Here is a 22775-nt window from a genome sequence, read left to right as displayed (position 1 = left end):
CAAATCAAACCTTACTGAGAGTAAACCATAAAGAATTTTATTTTAATTATTTGATATGCATATAGTTTTACCATTTATCAAAAGTAAACTTGTATGCTAATGATATGGATCTGTTTGTTTATTTTGCACAAAATATTTTTAGAATATTTTACTCCTTGACCATTTCAGACATGTATATAATGTGTCTTAAGCATACTCTTCCCCCAATTAATTCCTCCCCCAAACACCTCCCAACACACTTCCCCCTCCATCTTTCAGGTCTCCCCCATTTTTTGGTAACCAACTAAGTGCTGCCTGCTGGAATGTGGACTGCTCTTGTTGGCTTGATTTTGTGCAGGTAAGCGTAGCTTCTGTGAGCTCATGAGGGCAGTAGCCACACCACACTCAGAAGACAGCCTTCCGTAGTACCCCTCCCCACCTTCCGGCTCTTATATTCCTTCCTTGTTATTCCCCAGGGCATTGTGGGAAGGGGTTGGTATAGATGTCCAGTTTAAGGCCGAACCTTCAGTCACTTTTTTTTTTTTTTTTGGTTTTTCGAGACAGGGTTTCTCTGTGGCTTTGGAGGCTGTCCTGGAACTAGCTCTTGTAGACCAGGCTGGTCTTGAACTCACAGAGATCCACCTGCCTCTGCCTCCCGAGTGCTGGGATTAAAGGTGTGTGCCACCAACGCCAGGCCATCTTCAGTCACTTCTTTGAAGCCCTTTGACTGTCTGTCTCCGCCCTGCTGCCCTCTGCAGTGAGAGACTTGTCTGCCTGATCTGTGGACATGAACACGGTATTTAGAAGGTAATTTGACAACATATCCATTTAGCAGAGCAGCAGTAGTGGGCTCCCCTAGGGCTGTGACCTGCTGAACTCTAGGCCTTTGAGCAGAAGCTGTTGCTGTTTAGTGATCAATGACAGCTCCATCTGGTCAATTTGAGAACATTAATCGTTACATTCACAAAGCCTCGAAATTGTAGTGTAGCTACTTTGTAATGAAGGAGCTTGTATGTGTTTGTCTTCATGCTCAGCTTTCTAGAACACTCACTGTGTGGTTTACTAAAATGACTGGATTTTTTTTTTAAACACCCCCCCCCCCAGTTTCTAACAATGTCATTGTGTTGTCCAGGGCCAACAACCTACCTTGCGGGATCGGTGCCCGGTGTTGTCAGGGAACACTCCAGATTCCAGTCCCAGCTGACTTGCCGTGGTAAAGTGACCATGGCTGAATTGCCTTTCTAATGAGAATCAGCCTCTAAGGGTGGCTTTTTTGGTTTGTCTTTAAAAGGCAAGAGAATACCAGGTGAAGGCGTATCTGTGATCTGGAAACAAAAGCTCCCATTGGTAAAGGTTCTAAAGAGCTGGAGACTAAGAGCCTGTCCTTCTGGTGACCCGTTGATCCCTGCCTCGTGGCTAAAGGAGGTACAGACAGATCAGGTCCAGCCTCTTTGACGTCATGCCTCCCAGCAGCCCCCAGCCTAACATCTAATCCTAGACATGGCACTCTGCCTTGCCATAGAGACTGCTAAATCCTTGGCCCCGCACCTGCACCTTCCTCACACCCCAAACACTGAGAGTGACAGACAGATAACCCATGGAAGCCATCCAGGAATGATTCAAGGCCTGTCAATCATACAGTGCAATGTCTCCAGTTTCTCAGAGAATCCAAGAAAGTAACAAAGTATAACAAGTCCGGGGTCTGTGTGTGTGTGTGTGTGTGTGTGTGTGTGTGTGTGTGTGTGTGTGAGTGGCCCTTTGCCCCAGCAAGGCTGGACTCTACTAGAATGTTTTCTGTACTTTCTTGTGCCTTATCCTTGTTTGTATTCTGCAGAACACAAAGGCTGAAAGCCCCCTCTCTGTGGAGCAGCCCACGGACTGACACAGTTATGCTGGGGAATTCAATGCGGGCCACCTTGCCTGCAAACACTACCACTTCACCACAGCGAGCCCTTAGGAATCAGTCTTCTAACCAAGTGAGCCTCCAGGGGAGACGGGCAAGGTGTTGAGTGACAGGTGCTGCCCAGGTCAGACTTCTACCTGGAGGTGACAGGCCTAATGCACCTCAGTGCCCTCTCCATCCACCCGCCCCTGCCCCTTCGGGTGCTCTCTTGGCCTCTGGTTCTCTCCAGAGACCCTACTTGCTGCTTCTGGTGCTGAGCTCTGAACTCTCCTTGGAGGCCCGACTATGCCATTGCCCGTCTGTCTGTGTCTGTCTGTCTTGTCCATGGAGTTAACAACACCTCTAAAACTCCTTAGCTCCAGTAATCCCTCAGTGTATTATTCTTGGACCACCAGGCCAGGCCGGTCACAGTGCAAACCTAGCAGTGCTGACTGACTGGTCCTAGAAAACTGAGCAGGGACAGCTGCCTGAGCTGCTGCAGGAAACGCTACAATGATTTGTGCATAGGGAGAGGGCATGGCGAACCGGCGCGTTTGTTTCTTTGTTTCCTGATCAATTACAAAAAGACCGTGCTGGAGGGACACGCAGTGGTTAAGTGTGCACACTGCTGCTGCGGAGGTCGGGAGTTCGGTTCCTGTTCCTGCGTAGGGCGGCTCACAACCGCCAGTGCCTCGGGCTGCAGGGTCGTGTGACGCCTTTGGCCTCCTGACACCCGCGCTGACGCGCACGCACCCACACGGACACGTCGATAAAAGACACAGAGAGGCCATTTACTCGGAGGGCGCATGACGTGCCGGCGGCGCTGAGCCGGGGGCCCGCGGCGGCGGAAGGAAGCGCGGGCGCAGGCCCGGCTCGGCGGAGGGTGTGAGCCCGGGGGAGGAGCCTGCGCGGCCGGGCGGCGGGCGGCGGGCGCAGCGGCCCAGCGGCCCAGCCATGTCCGCCGAGGAGGTGGTGCAGATCAGCCTGGAAGGCCGCTGCTACCCGGTGAGCAAGAGCAAGCTGATCGAGCAGAGCGACTACTTCCGCGCGCTCTACCGCTCCGGCATGCGCGAGGCCGTGCGGCCCGAGGCTGGCCCGGAGGTGCAGCAGCTGCGCGGCCTGAGCGCGCCGGGCCTGCGGCTGGTGCTCGACTTCATCAACGCGGGCGGCGCGCGCGAGGGCTGGGGCCTGGGCGAGGACGAGGTGCTGGCCGAGCTGGTGGAGGCCGCGTCCTTCCTGCAGGTCACGGCGCTGCTGCGCCTGCTGCTGTCGCATGTGCGTCTGGGCAACTGCTTGGAGCTGTACCGCCTGGCTCAGGTGTACGGGCTGCCCGACCTGCAGGATGCCTGCCTGCGCTTTATGGCGCTGCGCTTCCACCAGGTGCTGTGCCAGCCGCAGTTCCCGCTCCTGCTGTCGCCGCCGCAGGCCCCGGGGGACTGCAGCCTGAAGCAGAGGCTGAGGGAGGCCCGCATGCGCGGGACCCCGGTTCTGGTGGCCCTGGGGGATTTCCTCGGGGGACCCCTGGCCCCGCACCCGTATCAGGGGGAACCCCCGTCCATGCTTAGGTACGAGGAGACCACGGAACGCTGGTTCCCGCTGGCCAACAACCTGCCCCCCGACCTGGTGAACGTCAGAGGCTACGGCTCAGCCGTCTTGGACAATTACCTCTTCATCGTGGGCGGGTACAGGATCACCAGCCAGGAGATCTCGGCCGCACACTCCTACAACCCCACCACCAACGAGTGGCTGCAGGTGGCCTCCATGAACCAGAAACGGTAAGTGTCTGTCGGCAGGGCCTGAGCCCTCCATTCATTGTCCTGGCAGAGTTCCCGGGGAGCCCGGGGCCTGCCAGCAGGAAGTCGGCCCGCCCAGTGACCTTCTTCCAGGTGCGGGCCTCAGGTTTCTCTGTCTCGGTGTGTTTGAAGTGGATATTACAGAAGATGACTGCTGTTTTTTCCTTCTCTTTCCTTCCCTGGTCTGATCCGAATTATAATGCCTCTTTGGCAGCAGTATCTAACACTCTGGCTTCAGGAACTTTGGTTGTCGCTGCCAGTGACTTTGCATCCTTCTGCACCTGGGTAGGAATCCGCCGTCCCTAGGATGATGATATTAATACGCGCCACAAAGGGATTCACTTCTTTTTTTCCCCTTCCTTCTCCCTTCTTTTTGTTTATTTCCTCCCTAGACAGCAATCATCTTTGACCCAAAACTTGAGCCCAGAGCAGGATCAACTACAGAATCGGCATGCCCTTGCCCCTCGAGTCTCTTGTCTGCCTGAGCATCCTGCAGCTATTAGCATGAAGCATACATGTACCCCCCTGCTTATGTTCCTTGGTTTTCCTTTATCTTGGTGTGTTCTTTCCTCAGGCTGGTCTTGAACTCCTGAGCTCGCTAGGCTCAAGTGATCCTCCTGCCTTCTAGCCTTTGGAGTGCTGGGATTAAAGGTGTGCACTAACGAGTCTGGCTTTCTACAATAAATAATCTCTATGTTCCTTACAGCTTCAAATGTAATGTATCTACCTTGTCAGTGTTGTCAATATACACACTTCCCCTGCTTACTGTTTGAATCTATGAACCTGTGGACTCAAAGGGCCAGGTGCATTCATTCCTTTCTCCCTCACTCATTCCCTTCCTGTGGAGCCCTCTTACCTTGACCATGGGTGGCTCAGAGAAGAAATGGAGGAGCTTGGAGGTCAGGGTGGGAGGAGAAGTAAGGAAAGGAGCCTGGAGAAAAAGAAAATGAAAGCAAGATAAAAAAAAAAAAAAAAAAAGCAGACACAGGAAGAGAAAGGGAGTCCAGACAGTCGTCCCAGGTTGTCTCAGTCTTACAGGCCTGTTGCCCCAGCTGCTTAGACTGCTGAAGCGAGCAGGTTCCAAGGTAAGGGCCTTTCTAGGTTGCAGGTGAGTTCCAGGCCAGCCTGGATAACAAGCAAAACATAGGAGAGTGGGAAAACCATATCTCAGTGTGAGAGCGCTTGCCTAGAACTCATGAGGCCTCCATTCAATCACCAGTGCCCCAGAAATGGTGGGGAGGGTAGCTACGACAGGACAGGCCCTCTCTACCAGGCCACCTGCTGCCACCCAGATCCCACTGTGGTCTTTGCCTTGAAATGACTGGAAACTAGAAGGAAGAAATCTGAACTGGAACTGCCCGGTCCAACGCAGGACAAGAGACACTTAGGTTAGGGGTTATTTGCAGGAACATACCTTGTCCTGATGGCTCAGAGGCTGAGAGCACTTGGTGCTCTTTCATAAGACGTGGTGTTCAGTTTCCCAGCTCCCACACTGGGTGCTATAACCTGTAGCTGCATCTCCAGGGCATCTGTAGCTAACAGGCACCCACATACATGCATACATACACATATAGGCACCAAATAAAGATAAAAAGTAAATCCTAGAAAGCCCTGGAAAGCTGAATTATAAGAAGCAGAGATGAATGTGCCACCCACTCTCCCTTCCAGAGGTATTACTAGGGGTTGGTGGGCTTCCATCCGACCTACTGTAACATGGTATTTATATCATCATTACAGGTGCCTGTCTATAATTGAAGGACTTGGAAGGCTGAGGCAGGAAGAGCTGTTCTCTAGCCTGAGCTACAGAGACACTTTCTGAAAACAGAAACAAAATGATTAAGTTTAGTATAGAAAGTGTTATTTTAAAGTAATTTTTTAAGAGCTTTAATTAAATCAACAAAGGTGTGCTCTGAGAGTAGGTGGAAGGTTCTAGGTTCTGTCTAACCTTTCCCTGTGTATCTCCATCCACTTGGACTCTGTATGGTGACCTTAGCTCCACAGGCCTGACACCTCACTGGTCTAGCCTGATATCCTCTGTCCGTTTGCCTCAAACCTGTTCTTTCTGTGCTCTTTAAACACGGCCAAGTTGTCTTCCAGCTCCTGCCTCACAGGGAGGCTGTACAGGGAGCGCGTCTTCCTTCCATGCTGTGCCAGGCACCTGAAGCAGCTCAGCGAGGGAGGGTTCATTTTGGCTTATGGTTGGAGGGTGGAGAAGGCCTGGTGACAAGAGCCTGAGGAAGCAGTCGGAGGCAGCAGTGGTGGATGGATGCCAGTGGTAGCTTGTTTTCTCCTTTTTATGGTCTGGATCACAGATGGTGGAAGAGTCTTCCCTTCTCAGTTATTCTAATCTAGAACGTCCTTCACAGACCACCCAGCCCTTGTCTCTGTAGTTCTGGATCCCGACAATTGACAATATTGACCATAGCCACATAGCCCTTGACGATTTCATTGTGGTGACTGGCTGAGACAACAAGGGAAAGCAGGTGCGTGGGGAGGGGGTGTTATTTGGGGCCAAGAATGAGGGCCAAGAACCCATAGCAGAACAGAGGGTCTCAGCTCATTGCAGAGAAGAAAATACCCCTCAGAGACACCCCCTTCCCATCAACCCAGTAACCTGCTTCTTCCAAGGAGGCCCTACCGGCTGGCTGGTTTCTATCATATTCCAGTCACAATGTCACTTGATTCCATCCATGGGCCAATGCACTGATGAGGTCAGACCCCTCCCCTGACTCAGCCCTCCCTAAATCTACCTGTGAGCAATGCAAGGGGACCAACCTGTCAACACATGAGCCTTTTGGGGTACTGGGTACCCAAACCACAGCAGTATCTACACATGCATGCCATTGTTAGGTATTATAAACACATGGATGCTTCTGCTTATACATATAGGCCAGCTGATATCATTCGGGAGCTGTGTGTATATTCCCAAGTGAGTAGGATGTACATCTGTATATTTTTACTCTAAAATTATTAGGATGTTTAATGTTTCTTCTAATTGTTATTGTATATGAATTTTTAAAATAATTATCTGAATTATTCTATTAATAAAAACTCAGGAGACAGATATGGGGTTAAAACCTGATTGATCAGAGAAGTGATCTCCTCTCTCTCTCCTTCCTTGATCCAAACTGGACGAGAATCTTTCTAACCCCTCCCTACTACTTCCTGTGTCTCTCTATATGTCCTGGGTCCTCCAAAACCTCTATGGCTGATTCTGGTCAAATAGTATAGCTAGTCATGCCCTCTGTTTCAAGGTAAATTTTATTGTCAGTCTCAGGAGTGTCAGAGTGCAATAAAATATCCCACAGCAATTTTTTTTTGTGTGTTTACAGAGGCCTATCTATTGATATAATTTTTGGTTTGGCTTTCTTTGTTCCTCTGTGTAGCTTTGTAGACTGGGCTGGCCTTAAACTCACAGAGATCCACCTGCCTCTGCCTCTGCCTCCCGAGAGCTGGGATTAAAGATGTGTACCACCACCGCCTGGCTATTTTATTAATTTTTTTGAGATAGGGTACTTATGTATCCAAGTGGGCCTTGAACTCTCTGTGTATCTGAGGAAAGTCTTGCATTTCTTCACCTCACGGGTGCTGGGATTAGAGGTACACCAGCACATTGGGTTGTTGTTTTCATATGATTCAAATCTGGAGTCCTAGTGTGGCAGGGTAAGTGATGTCAGAGAGTAGAAGAGTGAGTAGGAGTTCTGGGGACCTGGAGTCAGTGTGTCACCCATAACCTCCTCACCCAGGACCTCACTGGTAATTCCCTAGTAGAAGTGAGGGGCCAGGGTGGCCAGGCATGAGGTTACCCCATTTTTAACTGTTGGCAGTTTATTTTGTCTTGAAAATAAGTAAATCACCAATAATAGAAACCTGGCCCAGCAAACAGAATGCAGCGTAGCGCTGGCCTTGCAAGTGTGCAAACCCTGACTCATAGACTCTGGGTTTGAGTGGCTTCTTGTGAGAAGCAGTTTTATCTTTTCAGCTGGATTTGCTGTGTGTGATACTTTTAGACCCTATGCATGGGAGTTGTCTCTAGATGAGAGGGCAGTCACACTCAGCGGTGTCATTTTCTGTCGCACTGTTTTGCTTTTCTGTGTTTCGATGTGACTCTTTGAGATTTCTTTTCAAGGTCTAGTGTAAAGCTATAAGCTTGGAAATGACTGTGTTGGCCAATGAGATGGATCTCAGTTAGCTAAAGGCACCAGGTGGGGAGCCTGGTGAGTGGAGATTGAGTCCCAGGACTGCATGGTAGAAGTAGAGGACTGATTCTTTGGCCTTCCCATCTGTGCCGTGGCCTGTGTACATGTACACACACACACACACACACACACACACACACACACACGTAATTTGTAAAAAAGAAAATAACTGTACAAGTCCCATAATTTTTTTGAAGGCCTTTTTCAAATGTACAACACGACACCAGTTCATTGCCTGAACACAGACTTGACTCTTCACATGTAAAAGCTTGTGAAGGTTACTACAAAATTACCTTCCCTCCCCAACTTAATTAGGGACAGCTTGCAGGAGCGGGCCACTGACTGCAGTCGTTCTTTGGAAATGTCTTTAAATTTCTAAGATTGTTTCTAGGGTCTTCCTCAGCCCTGGCTTCTTTCTGTTGTGAAGGTGGAGCTGGGAGGCTCCAGTTTGTGTGTGAGCGCATCAAGGCCAGAGAGGCCTCGCCAATAGCTGTTGATGGCAGAGCAGCGGCACTGGGGATCCCTGAGAGTATTTGTGCTCGACCGTGGAGCCCACACAGCTGGACCTGACCAGAGAAGGAGGGAAAATGGCAGGCCTGTTAACCTCCGCAGCCGAGTTCTGGCCAACGGTTGAAATTGCTTTCTGCTTTTTGCTTTCTGAGTTTCCCACAGGTGGTTGAGGCTACAATGAACACTTCTGTTTCCCATCTTCATCTCCATCCCAGTCCCCAGCAGAGGTCACTACAGAGAGAGGGAAGGAGTGACAGACAGAGGGATTGGATGGGCCCTGCACACTGTCCAGGCCGAGGAGGGATGTAGCCACAGTAACAGAGTTGTCTGTAGCAAGCCATGGTGGTGTTTTTGTTTCCCAAACTCTCTTTCTGGGTCAAGCGTAGTGCTCACTTTGTCATCAGCCACAGCATCTCTGTGAGGTTGGTTTTATTATTGACCCTGATTCCCCAGTGAGTGTAGTTCCTTTTCACACAATCACAGGTCTAGACTCCGCCTGGGTTATCACCATCCTCATTATGGTTTTTGTGGCTGTTAGTCGGTGGCTGGGCATTTAGCAAAGTTCTCATCACTCAGGTTTAAGTGTAATGTTTGAGTTTGGGTCTTGCTGTATAGCTCAGCTTGGCCTCTCACTATGTAGCCCAGGCTGGCTTTGAACTTGTAAGATAAATGGAATCACAGACCTCCCCCTCCCCGCCACCACCTCTGCTTTGGGAATTGAACCCAGGACCTCACGTATGCTAAGCCATGTTCTATCATCATCAGGCTGTGGCTTCAGCCCTAAAGGGCTTTTTATTTCTTCTCAGTGAAATGGAAATTAAATTTCAGCCATGTCTAACTTTTCTCACTTGCTGCTTATTTATTGCAAGTGAATCGTATACAGCTACAAAATGAAGGCTTATTTGGTATGACAGTTATCTTTCTTCCTGATCATAGTGTGTCGGGATCAATGTGAAGGAAGAAAAGACAATTGTGAAGTAATGGATGGCTCAGATGCACAGTCACGCTCCTGAGGTGACGAGTGAAAGCTGCTTTCAGGAGCTGGAAATGAGGTGTCAGGGGTTTGTAGAAGGGAACACAAACTGCAGAGTTCTGAAGGGCATCTGTGCTGTAAGAAACCAGCCCTCCTGGAGCTAAGAAGCTGGGGCTCAGGGCTGGAGAGAGGGCTCAGTGGGTACAGAGGTCGCTGCTGAGCCTGACACCTGAGTCCACCCCTGGGATGCCTGTGGTTGAAGGAGAGAACCAGCTCCTGCAGGTTTTCCTCTGACCTCCATATGTACACTGTAGCATGCACACCCCTACACACCTGAAGGTGCACATGCACACACACATACACACACACACACACACACACACACACACACACACGCACATTCACACACACTCACACACACATTCACACACTCTCACATACACTCACACACACACACTCACACCCACACATTCACACATACACACTCACACGCACATTCACACCCACACTCACACACACACTCACACGCACATTCACACACACACATTCACACACTCACACACACACACATTCACTCACACACATTCACACACACACACTCACACACACATTCACACACACACACACACACTTATTCACACAGAAAGACACAATAAAGAAATGTAATCAAGTTTAAAAACAAAGAGGAGCTGGAGAGATGGTTTGGTGGTTAAGGCCACATAGTGCAGTTCCAGAGGACCTGAGCTCAGTTCCCAGCGCCCACTTCAGGTGGCTCACAGTCACTGTGGACACCTGCATTCGCCTGCACTCATACACACCCCCTCATATGTATGCAATCAAAAATAAGAAAATATTAAAAAACCAAAACCCGAGGCTTAAGACAGGAGGAAATGAGGAAAATCACCCTCCCTAGCCCCACAAAGCAGACTCTGCTTCAGAGAAGGGGAAACTGAGGCACAGCTCTACTGCACTTCGGTCAGTGTCCCAGGTTGCACAGCTGCTCAGCAGTGGGGTTTAGATTCCCTTGCAAGGCTGGAGTTGGAGCCCTCAGTGATGTGCCTCTAAATTTAGCATTTGGTTTGTTTTCAGGCGGCCAGCCCATCTGCAAGCAAACCCAACACTAATAAACGCTTCTCTTGACAAGAGCCGCTCGTATGGGGTTTTGGAGTGATGAAAGTTGTTTACTTAGCTGCCCGTCCGATTGGTCTCAGAAAAAAAAAAGCCCCTCTTACCTGTTTGCTGAAGACAGATGAATCGCATGCCCTGTTTTGATGTTACAGAATTTACTATCTGTGTACCTGTGGCAAGTGAAACCAGCCTGAGCCGGTCAGGATTTAGTGCTTGTTTACAAATGTTATTTCCTCTGGCTCACCAGATCTGCACCCAGAGTGGGCACCATGGTTGGATGTTAAGGACCATTGGCAGTGGGGAAAGCAAGCGGCATGAATCGGGGACCCCCCAGTTGCTGCCACCAGGGCGAAGTCCGTCTGCATGGCTGGCTGAGTTTAACGGTTCTGAGGCTCAGGGTGCAGAATCCTGGGCTCACCTTCTCGTTTGGAAGACAAAATGCAAACAGTGCCTGGGCACGCAGGCACCTGTAGAGAGAGCACTGTGCTTTCTTATGAGCTTGCTGGTGTGTGATCTACCTTGCTATGCTCTGGCCTCCCTCGTCCCATGCACACAGCCTCTGCTGTTGCTTTGACTTTGTGGCTACTGTCCCATCTTTCCTGGGATGTAGTTCTTTCTGGAGCAATTCTTGTTGGCGTTAGACACGAGGGCCGCATCTAGCTGCTGCCTGATGGCTTTCCTCTCTCGGCCTCCCCGCTCCACTGTGGTGACAGCCTCATGCCCGTGCCACTGTGAACTGTTCTCCACACTGTCCCTGCCATGATAGGCTGAGACCCTCTGAAACGGTGAGCCAAAATTTCTTCTGTGAGTTGTTTCTGTAGGATACGGGGATCACAGTGACGTGAGGCTGTTACGATAAATCTTTCCGCCAAAAGCCGCCGAGCCCCACCGCCACATGTGAGCTTTACGCCAGCCGCCTGCCCGAGTTATGCCCAAATGAATACACAGAAACGTATTAGGTTCACAGCTGCTTGGCCAATGACTAGGATTCCTCATCTGTTAGCTCAGCCTTAATTATCATAAATCTATGTATTTTATAAGTCTTATCGGGCGCCTTATTGGCGTCCCTCCTTGCTGGTGGCCCACATGGCGCCGCTGGAGCAGGAACGGAGGGGAAAAGAGGGATGCTTCCTGTTTCTCCTTCTTTAAATATGAGTCTCCTTGCTATGTCACTTCCTGTCTGGATCACCACTTCTCTACCACATTTCCCAGAATCCTCTTTGACTCCTAGTCCCATCTAACTTGCTGTCTCATGGGCCAAACAGTATTTTATTTAACAATCAATAAGATAAACATACACAGAAGTGCTTCCCCCATCACGGAGGCAGTGACTATGGCTCAGGTTCGTCTGTGAAATGGCATGGACTGCACAGCACTCAGACATCCTTCCATCCTTGAATTTATCTCCAGACTTCATGCAGTGTCTAATCAATGAATGTGCTCTGGAGGTAGCTGTTTTGCCACTGTGTAATCTAAGGGCAGATGTCTGTACGTGTCCAATGCAGATGCAATATGTAATTCACACATTTGGGTCTAGCTGCTGGCTGGGTCCAGACGTGGCATCTTCAGGTAAGGAAAACTGAGTTTAGTGTGCAGCGGGTGCCCTGGTTCCCGGCAGCAGACCCACAAACAAGATTGGTCCTTGTAGCCGCTTCTTGGAGCTGCTTTTGTCTGTGGATCAGCCATTTCAGCTGAACACAGAGCTGTCAGAACGGCTCCACCTTCTGCTGGAGAGCCTCCTCTCCCCACACCTCAACCAGAACTGACCTTGTGGGTTTGCGTCTTTCTTTCAGCTCTAACTTCAAACTCGTGGCTGTCAACTCAAAGCTCTATGCCATCGGCGGGCAGGCTGTGTCTAATGTGGAGTGCTACAACCCTGAGCAGGATGCGTGGAATTTTGTGGCTCCCCTGCCAAATCCTCTAGCTGAGTTCTCTGCCTGCGAGTGCAAGGGGAAGATTTACGTCATTGGCGGCTATACCACCCGAGGTGAGTGAGAGTTGGCTGCTTGGCATAAGCTGCATCGGCCTGGGCAGGGCAAGACTGGCCAGAGGAAGCTGTGTGTCTTGAGTGTGCAGGATACTCAACCATTCCTGATGACAGTGAGGACCTTTGATGACCTCATGTGAGCATGGACATCGTTCACACTAAGAGGGGAAATATAAAGGATTATGAATGTTCTTTGTGCTTCTAGAAACCCAGCCTGTGGTCAGCACCTGGAACTTGGCCATGCTAGAGGTTTGGGTCACAGCTTTGCTTGGGAGAGAAGCATAAACTAAGTATCCTTCTCCCTCTCCCAGAGTTGGGCCCACCCACCAGTGCCACACCAGAGCTGAGTCAAGCCTTTGCCCTGTTCCTATGTCCATGAGGTGGAAGGATGTGAACACAGAGAACTCTCTAGACTGGTCATGTCTGTGCAGTGTTCTATGTCCTTGTGTGCTTTTCTCTCTGTCATTTCATAGGAGTGGTGTGGAAATAAGACTGTCCCCAGGTTTAGTGCTGCTGTGTATAGTCGGAAGATCACGCAGCCAGGGTCATGGCTGTGTGAGAGGGATGATGCTGCATTCAGGGAAGAGCTTGAGTCCCTCTTCCTCTTTGCATCCCTAGAGGCAGCTGAGTGGTCTTTCGGCCAAGGGGATTTACTTCTGTGTTGGCTGCATCTGATCCGCAGAGCCCACAGCCGCCGAAGGAGAGGAGTCCCTGGACTCGTGGAGTTGCTGTGTGTTTGATGCACAGTGGCAAGGGCACAGTCCTTGGGGCAGGTGGCTTCCTAGCCCTGGCTGATCACGGCATGACGGCGATTCTGGGGCGGCAAGTGACTACATGGAACTTTGTAAATGACAGACACCAGTATAGTATTCAAATGGGTGGCCCAGGACTGGGTGTGACAGTGGGCTCCTGTAATCCTAGCCCTGGGGAGGTGGAGGCAGGGGGATCAAGACTTGAAGGTGGGTGTGGGAGACAGTACACCCCATCTCTAGAGGAAGAGAGAGAGAGGAAGATCTCAGTAGGGGATCTCCAAAGACTGTAGTCTCCCTCACCTCGTCAGGGCCCTGTCTGGTGGCTTCACCTTGTACCTCTGCCTGTCTTTGTGTGGCCTCCCCTCTGAGTGTCTCTGTCTCTAATCAGGATGCTAGCAGTTGGGTTTGTAATCCAGAACCATCTCTGTTTAATATGTTAACTTATGTGGCTACAGATCTGTTTTCAAATAAGGGCTCGCTGAGGTTGAGGAGGTAGACCTGACTCTGTGTGTGTGTGTGTGTGTGTGTGTGTGTGTGTGTGTGTGTGTGTCTGTGTGTCTGTGTGTCTGTGTGTCTGTGTGTCTGCGTCTGTCTCTCTCTGCCCCCTGCAGGTGGCGTGTGTATTTGTGCATGAGCTATTTTCTTCCTCAAATGCTTTCACTTCCCAGTGACCGCCACGAAGACAAGAGGTTTGTCAGCGTGTTCTTTGTGGAGAATCAGGAAGAATATTTACCTTTTCTAGAAGGCTTTCGCGCTCTTTCTCCACACTGGGGTTTAGGCTACAGCCATCAAGCAATTTCACATGTTTAGACAGCCCTAATCTCCACCATGCCTAAATGCTACATCTCTGTCTCTGTTTTTCTAGTGAAGTAACTAGCTAGGTTGTTCACCTTTCTTTTAGGTGATGTGGTTTGTGTTTGAGGCAAGGTCTTAGCCCGGAGCTCTCGATGGTGTAGGTCTCTGTAGCTCAGTCCTCCTGCCTGAGCCTCGGGTGCTGGGTTCCACGCACGAGCCTCTAACTCCCCCAGATGGAGTGAAACAGAATGCATGGGGCTGACATGACACCTGTGTGCCTCAGCTTCTCTATGCAGGAGCTGCAAGATTCTACTCGTGGCACTGTTCTTCTGGTAGATTTCCTGGCTTTCCCATGACCTTGGCTGAGCCAACAGGCTGTAGATTTGACCTGGAAAACCCTTCTTGTGTGTTTTGAGCTTCACAAGCCACCACTAGTATGCCTTCCTCACTTGGGCCACCCAGGATGATGTCCGTCCTGAATTCCCTGTGCCAGAGACCATGCTGGGCGGTCAGTCGGTGAGGTGGGGCCGGATGGGTGTTTGTGTTCTGAGCTGAAAGGGTTGGGCACTGCTGTCCTTTCTAGTCCTTCTCTGTCCGGCTTTTCCAGCTCTTCCTGATTGTTCCTTTTTCAAACATGTCTTCCTAATGGTTATGACAGACAAAAAGACCCCAAAACAACCAAGAAGAAATAAAAACTAGGACTCGAGTTAGAATCTCACCCTGTTGACTTCTTAAAAGAGACTTGAAATTCACTAAATAATGATTCATGACTTTTTGGTTTGTTTGTTTGTTTGAGGTGAGGTCTCTTTGCTATGTGACCCTGGTGGCCCTGGAACTGGCTATGTAGCCCAGGCTGGCCATGAACTCATGAAGACCCACCTGCCTCTGCTGGGATTAAGGGTGTGCACCACTGTACCTGGCTGGTTCATGACTTTGTTTGTTTGTTTGTTTGTTTTGTTTTTTGAGACAAGGTTTCTCTGTGTAGCTTTGGAGCCTGTCCTGGCACTCACTCTGGAGACCATGCTGGCCTCGAACTCACAGAGATCCGCCTACCTCTGCCTCCCGAGTGCTGGGATTAAAGGTGTGCGCCACCAACGCCTGGCCGTTCATGACTTTTATGGTAGATTTTGATTATTTTGTTTTTTTGCCAGTAGAGAAATGGAGGTGCTAGATGTGGAGCCCTGTCACCTTATCACTTGGGAGGCTGAGGCAGGAGGATTGCTACAACTTTTGAGGCCGTCCTTGGGCTACATAGTGAGTTCCAGGTCAGCTGAATACAGGCTAGAGAATGTGACGTCTTCTCAAAAAAAAAAAAAAAAACCAAACAAACAAACAACAAAACCAAAAGAAATTCGGTAGGAAATACTAGGGATCCTAAGGGGCAGAGAAATCCATTTTAATTGTAAAGACCGAGAGATTATCCCACCAAGCAGAATGCTTTGCAATGGCCTGAGCAGAGCTTGCAGATGACCCAGGAAGACCTGCAGGGTATTGGGATGAGGAGAAACTTCCAGGTGTCCCTGGTTCATTAACCAAACATCCTTGTCTGTCTCCTAGCGTGACCTTTATTACCGAGTCTGTAAGCAGATACATGCAGACCGGTGTGAGGACCAGACAGGCTGTTTCCTAGCAGGTGGGAAGCTAGTGGGCACAGGGACCCAATACACTAAGGACCTGAGTTCTCCATGCCCTGCTAGCTTGGAACCAGATTTGGCTCTGGAGCTTGTCCATCTGTTCATACCCACCATCTTCTCTCTCTCTGAGACAGGTCTTACTGTGTACCCAAGGCTGGCCTCAAATCTGCAATCCTCCTGCCTCAGTCTCTGAATGCTATGATTACAGATAAGCTCCATCACGCTGGGCCTGACTCTGGAGCTCTTGTAGCTGTAGGTGAGGGGCGTGTGTGGGCGTGTGTGGGCCTGTGTGGGTGGTGGACTCCATTGCTTTAGGCAGGTCTGTTGCTATGGGAGGGTCTGTTGCTATGGGTGTGTCTGTTGTGGGCAGGTCCATTGATGGATGCTTGTGATCGGCTGGCTCCCACCCAACCTGATCTGTGTTTCTCCACTGATAGTTTTTGTTGTTTAATGATACCAAACGTTAACTTTCGTGTTCTGGATTGCTAATAATTTCCTTTTCTTGTTGCAGCTAAGACCATTCATGCTTTCCTAGAGAAGAAAATATTCTAAAAGTCGGTTTAAAAAGAGGAAAATAAGCCCTGTGTTTTGAAACCCACTGGGTTATTTCCTGTTTTTCTTATTTTGCAGTGTTGGGAGCCTCATGCACACTAGCAAGCGCGCTGTGTTCTTAGCCTTCCTTTCAGATTGACTTCCAGGTGGAATCTCATTAAGTTGCCAAGGCTAGCCTTGAACTCACTCTGTAGCACAGGCTAGCCCTGAGCTTGAAATCCTCTTGCCTCAGCCTCCAGGGTAGCTGATATGACAGGCAACTTTGTTTTTCCAAGAGAGAGAGACTATGCTTTTCCTCAAAGAAATTAGCTATTAGTTAAGAACAAAGACAGAGAAGGCTTGACCACGAGCCGGCAAGAGGTGGGGCCGTTGGCATGCCTGTCTCTTGTGCTACAGCTGGGGAGCAGATCTGTGAGTCTGTGCTCACAGGAGCTGAGGTTTCTGAGTCTCTTGACAGGGAAACCTGCTTTTTAGGCTTTGGGGTTTTGGTGTGGCTTTTAGGTTTGTCAAGGACAGACCTCGCTGGGGCTGGGCCCGCCTTGTGTAGTCAGGCATCCTGTAGCCATCTGTGAGGGTCTGAGGCTGTTTGGCTCAGCCACTGGTTGCCATGCCGGGCAGGCTGTGCAGGCTGGATGGTGGAGAGCAGGGCCCCAGGAGTCATTCTAAGGGATGTGCAGCCCTTTCTCCTGAGGTAGGCAGCACTGTATCGTGCTGTGGATCCTGTTTGTTCAGGCCTGGCCAGGTAGCACACCAGTGTGTGTGTGTGTGGGGGGGCGCTCATCTGGATGTCCAGGTGAGCATACCGTCATTTTGCCAAGGAGTGAGTTTTTCTAATATGGGTTTTCTATTTTGTGTAAGGCGGCGTAGGACACTGGAGTTGTAATGGCCTGAGCTACTCATAAAAGCATAGACTTCCCTACAATGGTATGAGCATGCCTCGAGCAGACCGTAGCCAGGGCTTGCTGAGGTTACCTGAGGCCTACAGCTTCTTGCTGTAGCCATCCATCTAAAACAGTATCTACAAGTTGTCTCTAAGTCAAAGCTGCCCTTTCTAGGATACCTCCAGACTCACGGTTCGCCTGTGTAGGTTTTCCTAGTGCTGGGATTATGGGCATGAACCACCATGCCTAGCTTCTGGCTCCATGGTTCTGAGGGCCTCCAAGAGGGCAGTGCCTGAGAGTAAGGCCGTAGAGGGGAATCCAGGTGACCCCTTCCCAGTCCTTTTAGAAAACAATTTCTCTGTCCCCTGCCCTTCTGACTGAGCTTCAACTGCCCGTGGCTACGTGGTACGTGGGGGGGAAGATGCCTCCCCCCGCCTGGGTGGTGAACGTCTCTGCTGCCCGTCATCCGCCTCTTTCTGTGTTTCAGATCGCAACATGAACATCCTGCAGTACTGCCCTTCCTCTGACCTCTGGACGCTGTTTGAGACCTGCAGCGTCCATATCCGCAAACAGCAGATGCTGTCCATCGAGGAGACCATCTACATCGTTGGGGGGTGTCTCCATGAGCTGGGGGCCAACCGCAGGAGCAGCCAGGGTGAGGACATGCTCACCGTGCAGGCCTACAACACCGTCACTCGGCAGTGGTACTACCTGAAGGAGAACACGTCCAAGTCGGGCCTGAACCTGACGTGTGCACTTCACAACGACGGCATCTATATCATGAGCAGAGATGTCACTCTGTCCACCAGCTTGGAGCACCGCGTGTTCCTCAAGTACAACATCTTCGCTGACAGCTGGGAAGCCTTCCGGCGGTTCCCAGCCTTTGGACATAACCTACTGGTTTCTTCTCTCTATCTACCCAACAAAGCAGAGACCTGAATGATTCAACACTGTTTAAAAGACAGGTCTGGTTCAAGGGGGGAAAAAGGCAACCCTTTGAAATCCTGAATCCTGAAGAGACAAAGTAGACTAACGTAGGTCACATATGTAGGAGGCTCGGCTGTAAGTAAGCTTTCTTGAACTAATTACTTGAAAACTTGGGGGAAAGAAACCACATTATTCCTTCCATTGTTTTTTTCATATCACGGGAACAAATGGCCTAAGTATTCATCCAAACCTAGCAGTCTTGGGCCGACAACTAAAACTCAGCATTAAAAAGCAGACTTTTGGGGGTCTGCTCCTTAAGGGCCCAAGGTCAGCTGACATGATAGTAGTAATGGCTTTGTTCTGTGTTTTCTTCACTGGGGGTGGAATCTAGGGCCTCATGATAGTCCCGTAAAGATGACTTTAAAATACTATTTCTTTAGGTCCCCTGGGATGTCATTAGTAGTAGATTTTCCTTTTCCTTTTTAGTGTTTTTCTGACAAGCGTTAGGAGTTACCTCCTCACCCCTCCAGCCTCCTTCGTCCCCTTTGGCACCCAGTTTTTCTGGCTAGCTATTTCATCGTTGTATATATGTTTTCAGGAACCCTAACAGGTGTCTCCAGCCTCTTGACATTTAGAAATCACATTAATATTTATAAAGTTTGTGCACAGTTGAGCTATCTTAAAAAAAAAAAAAATATCTCCTCGTGTTTTAAGTGAAGTCCTGATGTTGTGTCGGCTACAGTCATAGCTGTCCCCAGGGCCCACACGCTATGGCCGCCATGCTTGCTAAGGTAGAGCTAGACACAGAATCCACACAAGCAGGGGCGCCATCCAAAAACTTGGATAAGTGCAGTCTCAGCTTCTTCTCCAGTCTTTCTGTAGTTGAGGAGGCTGTTCGAGTAGACTCGTCAACCTGTTATGTTGTGTGTAGCAAAGGCAAGTCTACCCAGGTCACAGACCCTACCTTGTGAGGTCTTTGCTTTTTAGAAGATTGCTGTTAGCATTTTTTATAAATTGAGTCTTAAATGAGGGAGTGTACTGAGTAAGGACAGCACGCCTTTATGAGTTATTTTTATTGAATGTGTTGACTTAGATCTTGTTTCAAGATTTAAAATTAAAAAACAACAACAACAAAAAACCCCAACTTATTTCACATTTAGATGAGCATCCCTCCTAACTTGGTCTCAGATATGCAGTCGTGTTCTGCCTTTTAAAGGCAAAGGTGGCTGTAGCTCATTTGTGCTGGGAAGTGTGTGTGGGTGGGTGCTTGACAGATGTGGAATGACCTCTGCTGGCGTGTCTGAACTGAGGTGAGGTGCTGGCCTCAGGGACCAGCTCCAGAGTTCACAGTGAACAAAGGAACCTGCCAATCATGGCTCCGTGTTTCTTAAAAATCTCAAGGGCCCACTTAGCATGCATGAGAGGCCCGGGTTTAATCTCCAGCACTTACAGCAACAGCAACAAGGCCCTCACTTACAGGAATTTTGATTGAAGAGCTTGTGCCATAACCAGCTGCTATCTTGTATTGGAGTTGGCTAACCGAGCCAGACTCCATCTGTCCCAGCAGTGGGCGGTGGACAACGCCCTTTCAGTGACAGCCGCCTTGTACAGTTAAGAAAGCTCCACAGAAAAATAGAACCTGCAGGGGGATTCATCCCTCACACAGCTGCTCTCCCAGTGGCTGGTCACTGGCAGGGGTGGGGTGGGTGGGTGGGTGGTGGGGTGGTGGGGTGGGGTGGGGTGGAGAAGTTGACCCCCCCATAGGACTTCAGTGTCATGAGGGAATCACTTCGGGGTTTCTTTACAGCTATGCCTCTAATATAGCCAGAGCGCCTAGTTACAAAAATCTTATTTGCACAGCTACTTAAAAGTTCTGTGTTCAAGGTCAGGCTGGTCTACAGAGTGAGTTCCAGGACAGCTAAGGCTACACAAAGAAACCCTGTCTCAAAAAACAATCTGTTAATGTTTATTTGGGTCATGGTGACAGATCTCAGGGTCTTGTCACCAAATCTACCAGTAGCTGTCCAATCAGTAACCTGCATATAATGCTGTTGGAAGCTTGCAGGTCATTGCCTTACAGCCCAGGGTATCCCCAAACTCAAAACTCCCAGCAAAGCCTCCCAAGTACTGGGATTGTAGGCCTCTTGCAAACATGCCTTCCTTTCTTTATTACGTTTAAAATTGTTTTTGCTGGGTTCTTTTCAAAAAACAAAAACCCTGAACTGAAATCTTCACCAAAAAAATGGTACTTATATAATAGGTTTTTAATTTATATTTCACTGTAGAATTGAATTTTGGGGAGTCTATGATTTCATTACTGCACTTTAAAATCTAATTTATGTTTGCCACTATGGCTCTACACTTTATCACTTTATACAGCCTAATCCCCACATTCAGAGGAGATGGGTGTTGAATTAGTGTTGGACAAAGATGGGAGATTAAAAGTGCATTATTGTGTCTGCCAGTTAACCAGTTATCTTCCCGAGGGCCATCTTTGGATGTATCTCCTAATGCCAGCAACTGCATTCTTGGACCAATGGGGTTGTTCCACTGTCATCCACAAAGCTCTTAGCAACCAGGCTTCACATGTTGCCCTCGTACAGTCTGTGGGTGTGAGGATTTAGGTGTACAGACTCCCAACAGAACTTTGTTATTCTTGCTGCCAGCTGTGCTTGGGGAAGGAGGCATGTCGCAAGACTGGATGGATGATTCTATGGCATCTGTCTGCCTGTGCCCTTCACCTGACTGGGCATTTTGACAGCACTCCCAGTTTAGCGGTTCCTTCTGCTGGTACCAGTTGGAGACTTCAGCCAGATGACAGTGTCTCTGAAACCCTTCCCTCCTTCAGGCAGCTCCCGGTGTGGTACTCCTTTTTATTTTCTTCCCATTCTATTGCCTTACCCACCCCCAGATGCTTCTGAAGGGTTCTGACTCCTACTGTGTGGCAGGAAGTGTCTGGGAGGGTGCCCAATGGGAGCTGTATTTCACAGGCTGGTGTCGATGGAAGCATAGTGTGGGCTGGTGGAAGGTGTTTGCTTCCCTGACCTCAGTGCTCCTACTTCAAGAGGTTTCTCACTTTGGTACCCTGGAAAGGTTCTGAGATGACTGTATGAGAATCCCCTAACTTCTGCAGTCTATGTTAAAGGTAACATCAAAGACTCATCATAGAAGGCTGGGAGTGTCCACAAGAAACAAAGGCTTAAGATTAAGCATGAAACCAAAGAGACTTCTACCCTGCTGTTTTCTATTTTGTTTGTTTCTAAAGCCAAGAACCTGAGCAATTCCAAATGCCTTAGGTTTTCATTCAAGCTGAGGAGGGAAAGGGTACCGCAGCTCTTATACGGAGGTAAATGTGTCCTTGTACTGATGTTATTTATAGAGCCTTAGGGGTATGGTCTTCAGATTTCCAGGTAAAATTCAAGCCTGTTTGGCCAAAGAGGTAAATTGGAGGGGCTCTGATGTCTTTGTCAAATGGTGTTTAGTGAGTATGGTTTAGCACTGCTGACCCAAGTATCTCCTGAAGGCTACCAATTGTTCTTAAACCAGGAGTGGGGAATATGAGGTGTGTGCCCCTCCCTCTGCCACAGTTGGTTCTCAGAAGTCAATGAGTGCTACCTGACATTCCTGCCAGCCTACCAGAGTGAATGAATACCAGTCCCCCCCTTGCTTCAGAGAGAGTGGGCATGAGGGAACCATGATCTCTGTGTCAGCTCTATTCCCTGGTGACCAGAAACACTTGAGTGTCAGTGTTGAGCCCAGGGACACGGACCAAGCCACAGTCCCTGTGACAATGCACTCTCATTTCAACCAGGATGCTGTCAAAGATGGCTGCTTTAGTCAGGCACACAGGGCTCAGTCTGGTGGCCTCTTGCATCTTGGCCCAATCTTCCTGCTGCCTTGTGATTGAGTAATAATCCCGGGAGCTGGTTTGCCTGTAAATCTGAAATCACATCCCATGTTTGTTTGTTTTTAACTATATGCTTTTTTTAAAAAAGTTAATTACTTTTTAATAATCCTTGCACTTCACAGTTTGTGAAAACACAGAAATGATGTGGAATCGGTTTTTGTTAGAATTCACTCAGCACTGTAGCCCCACAGATGAAGGAGAAGGGAAGCAACCCAGTAAGCTCAGCGCTGGTGCGTTTAGGCCCATGCCTTTAAAACATTCCCGTGTAAGAACTCAGCAACTTTGTCCACTGACTGCTTGAGTTTGCCTTGCTGGTGATCAACCAGTGGTTTCCCACGCTGTGCTCCGTGTGTATGTTTGCTTTTCAATTTCTTTTGTGAGTTTGGGAACACAACAGGAAATATATAGCAACTGCCATGTTGACAGGGCCATGTTCATCCATTCCTACAGGGAGCCTGTGAAATGTCACCGAGGGTCCATTCTGAAGAGCCCCGGGGTGCTTTGTGTTTCCGTAGGGCCTGTTGGTGCTTCATATAGTTTGTCACTGGCAAAGCAAAGCAAAATGTAATTTGTAGTCTGTGTCACTTCAGAGTGGGCATGTCCCTGTCCCTCTGTTGTTTTCTTATCTAGTTGTCGTTTTTATGGTAAAGAATAATCTTCAAGTTATGTTCTGTTATGACCGACACTTCCTTTGTTTGAAAGGTTGTACTGAGTCCGTAGTTTGGAGTGTGGAATAAACACACACGCATGTCAACATTGTCACACAACCGCAGCAGTGATTATGTGTCTGACACTTGTGAAACACAGACTGTATTCATTTTGTTTCTTTGGACCATGGAAGGAAATGTATTCAAATAAAATAGTTCTCGACCAGTT

The 22775-nt window shown here is 49.2% G+C and overlaps 2 protein-coding genes across 3 annotated transcripts in view; one reads left to right on the top strand and one right to left on the bottom strand.

Annotated features, from left to right (window-relative positions):
• Mansc4 (MANSC domain containing 4) overlaps window positions 1–4591 on the bottom strand; it is a 15599-nt gene extending 11008 nt beyond the window's left edge. The window contains exons 1-3 of one of the 2 annotated variants that reach the window (XR_003487813.2): window positions 4511–4586; window positions 1126–1304; window positions 16–758 (exon numbers count right to left, since the gene is read on the bottom strand). The gene's annotated coding sequence lies outside the window, so the exon portion shown is untranslated. Of the gene's footprint in view, window positions 1–15; window positions 759–1125; window positions 1305–4510 lie in introns of those variants that run through there. The other variant, XM_027430074.2, reaches the window with a different exon arrangement.
• Klhl42 (kelch like family member 42) lies at window positions 2572–22775 on the top strand. Its single transcript, XM_027430073.2, has 3 exons — window positions 2572–3636; window positions 12258–12451; window positions 17553–22775. Exons 1-3 carry the CDS (start codon window positions 2816–2818, stop codon window positions 18002–18004), a joined length of 1467 nt encoding a protein of 488 aa, XP_027285874.1. The 5' UTR covers window positions 2572–2815; the 3' UTR covers window positions 18005–22775.

This window comes from Cricetulus griseus, chromosome 8 (genome assembly GCF_003668045.3).
Source record: "Cricetulus griseus strain 17A/GY chromosome 8, alternate assembly CriGri-PICRH-1.0, whole genome shotgun sequence".
In the NCBI taxonomy this organism is placed as follows: Eukaryota; Metazoa; Chordata; class Mammalia; order Rodentia; family Cricetidae; genus Cricetulus; species Cricetulus griseus.
Note: the sequence above shows the minus strand (reverse complement) of the source record. Positions and strands in the feature narration are given on the sequence as shown.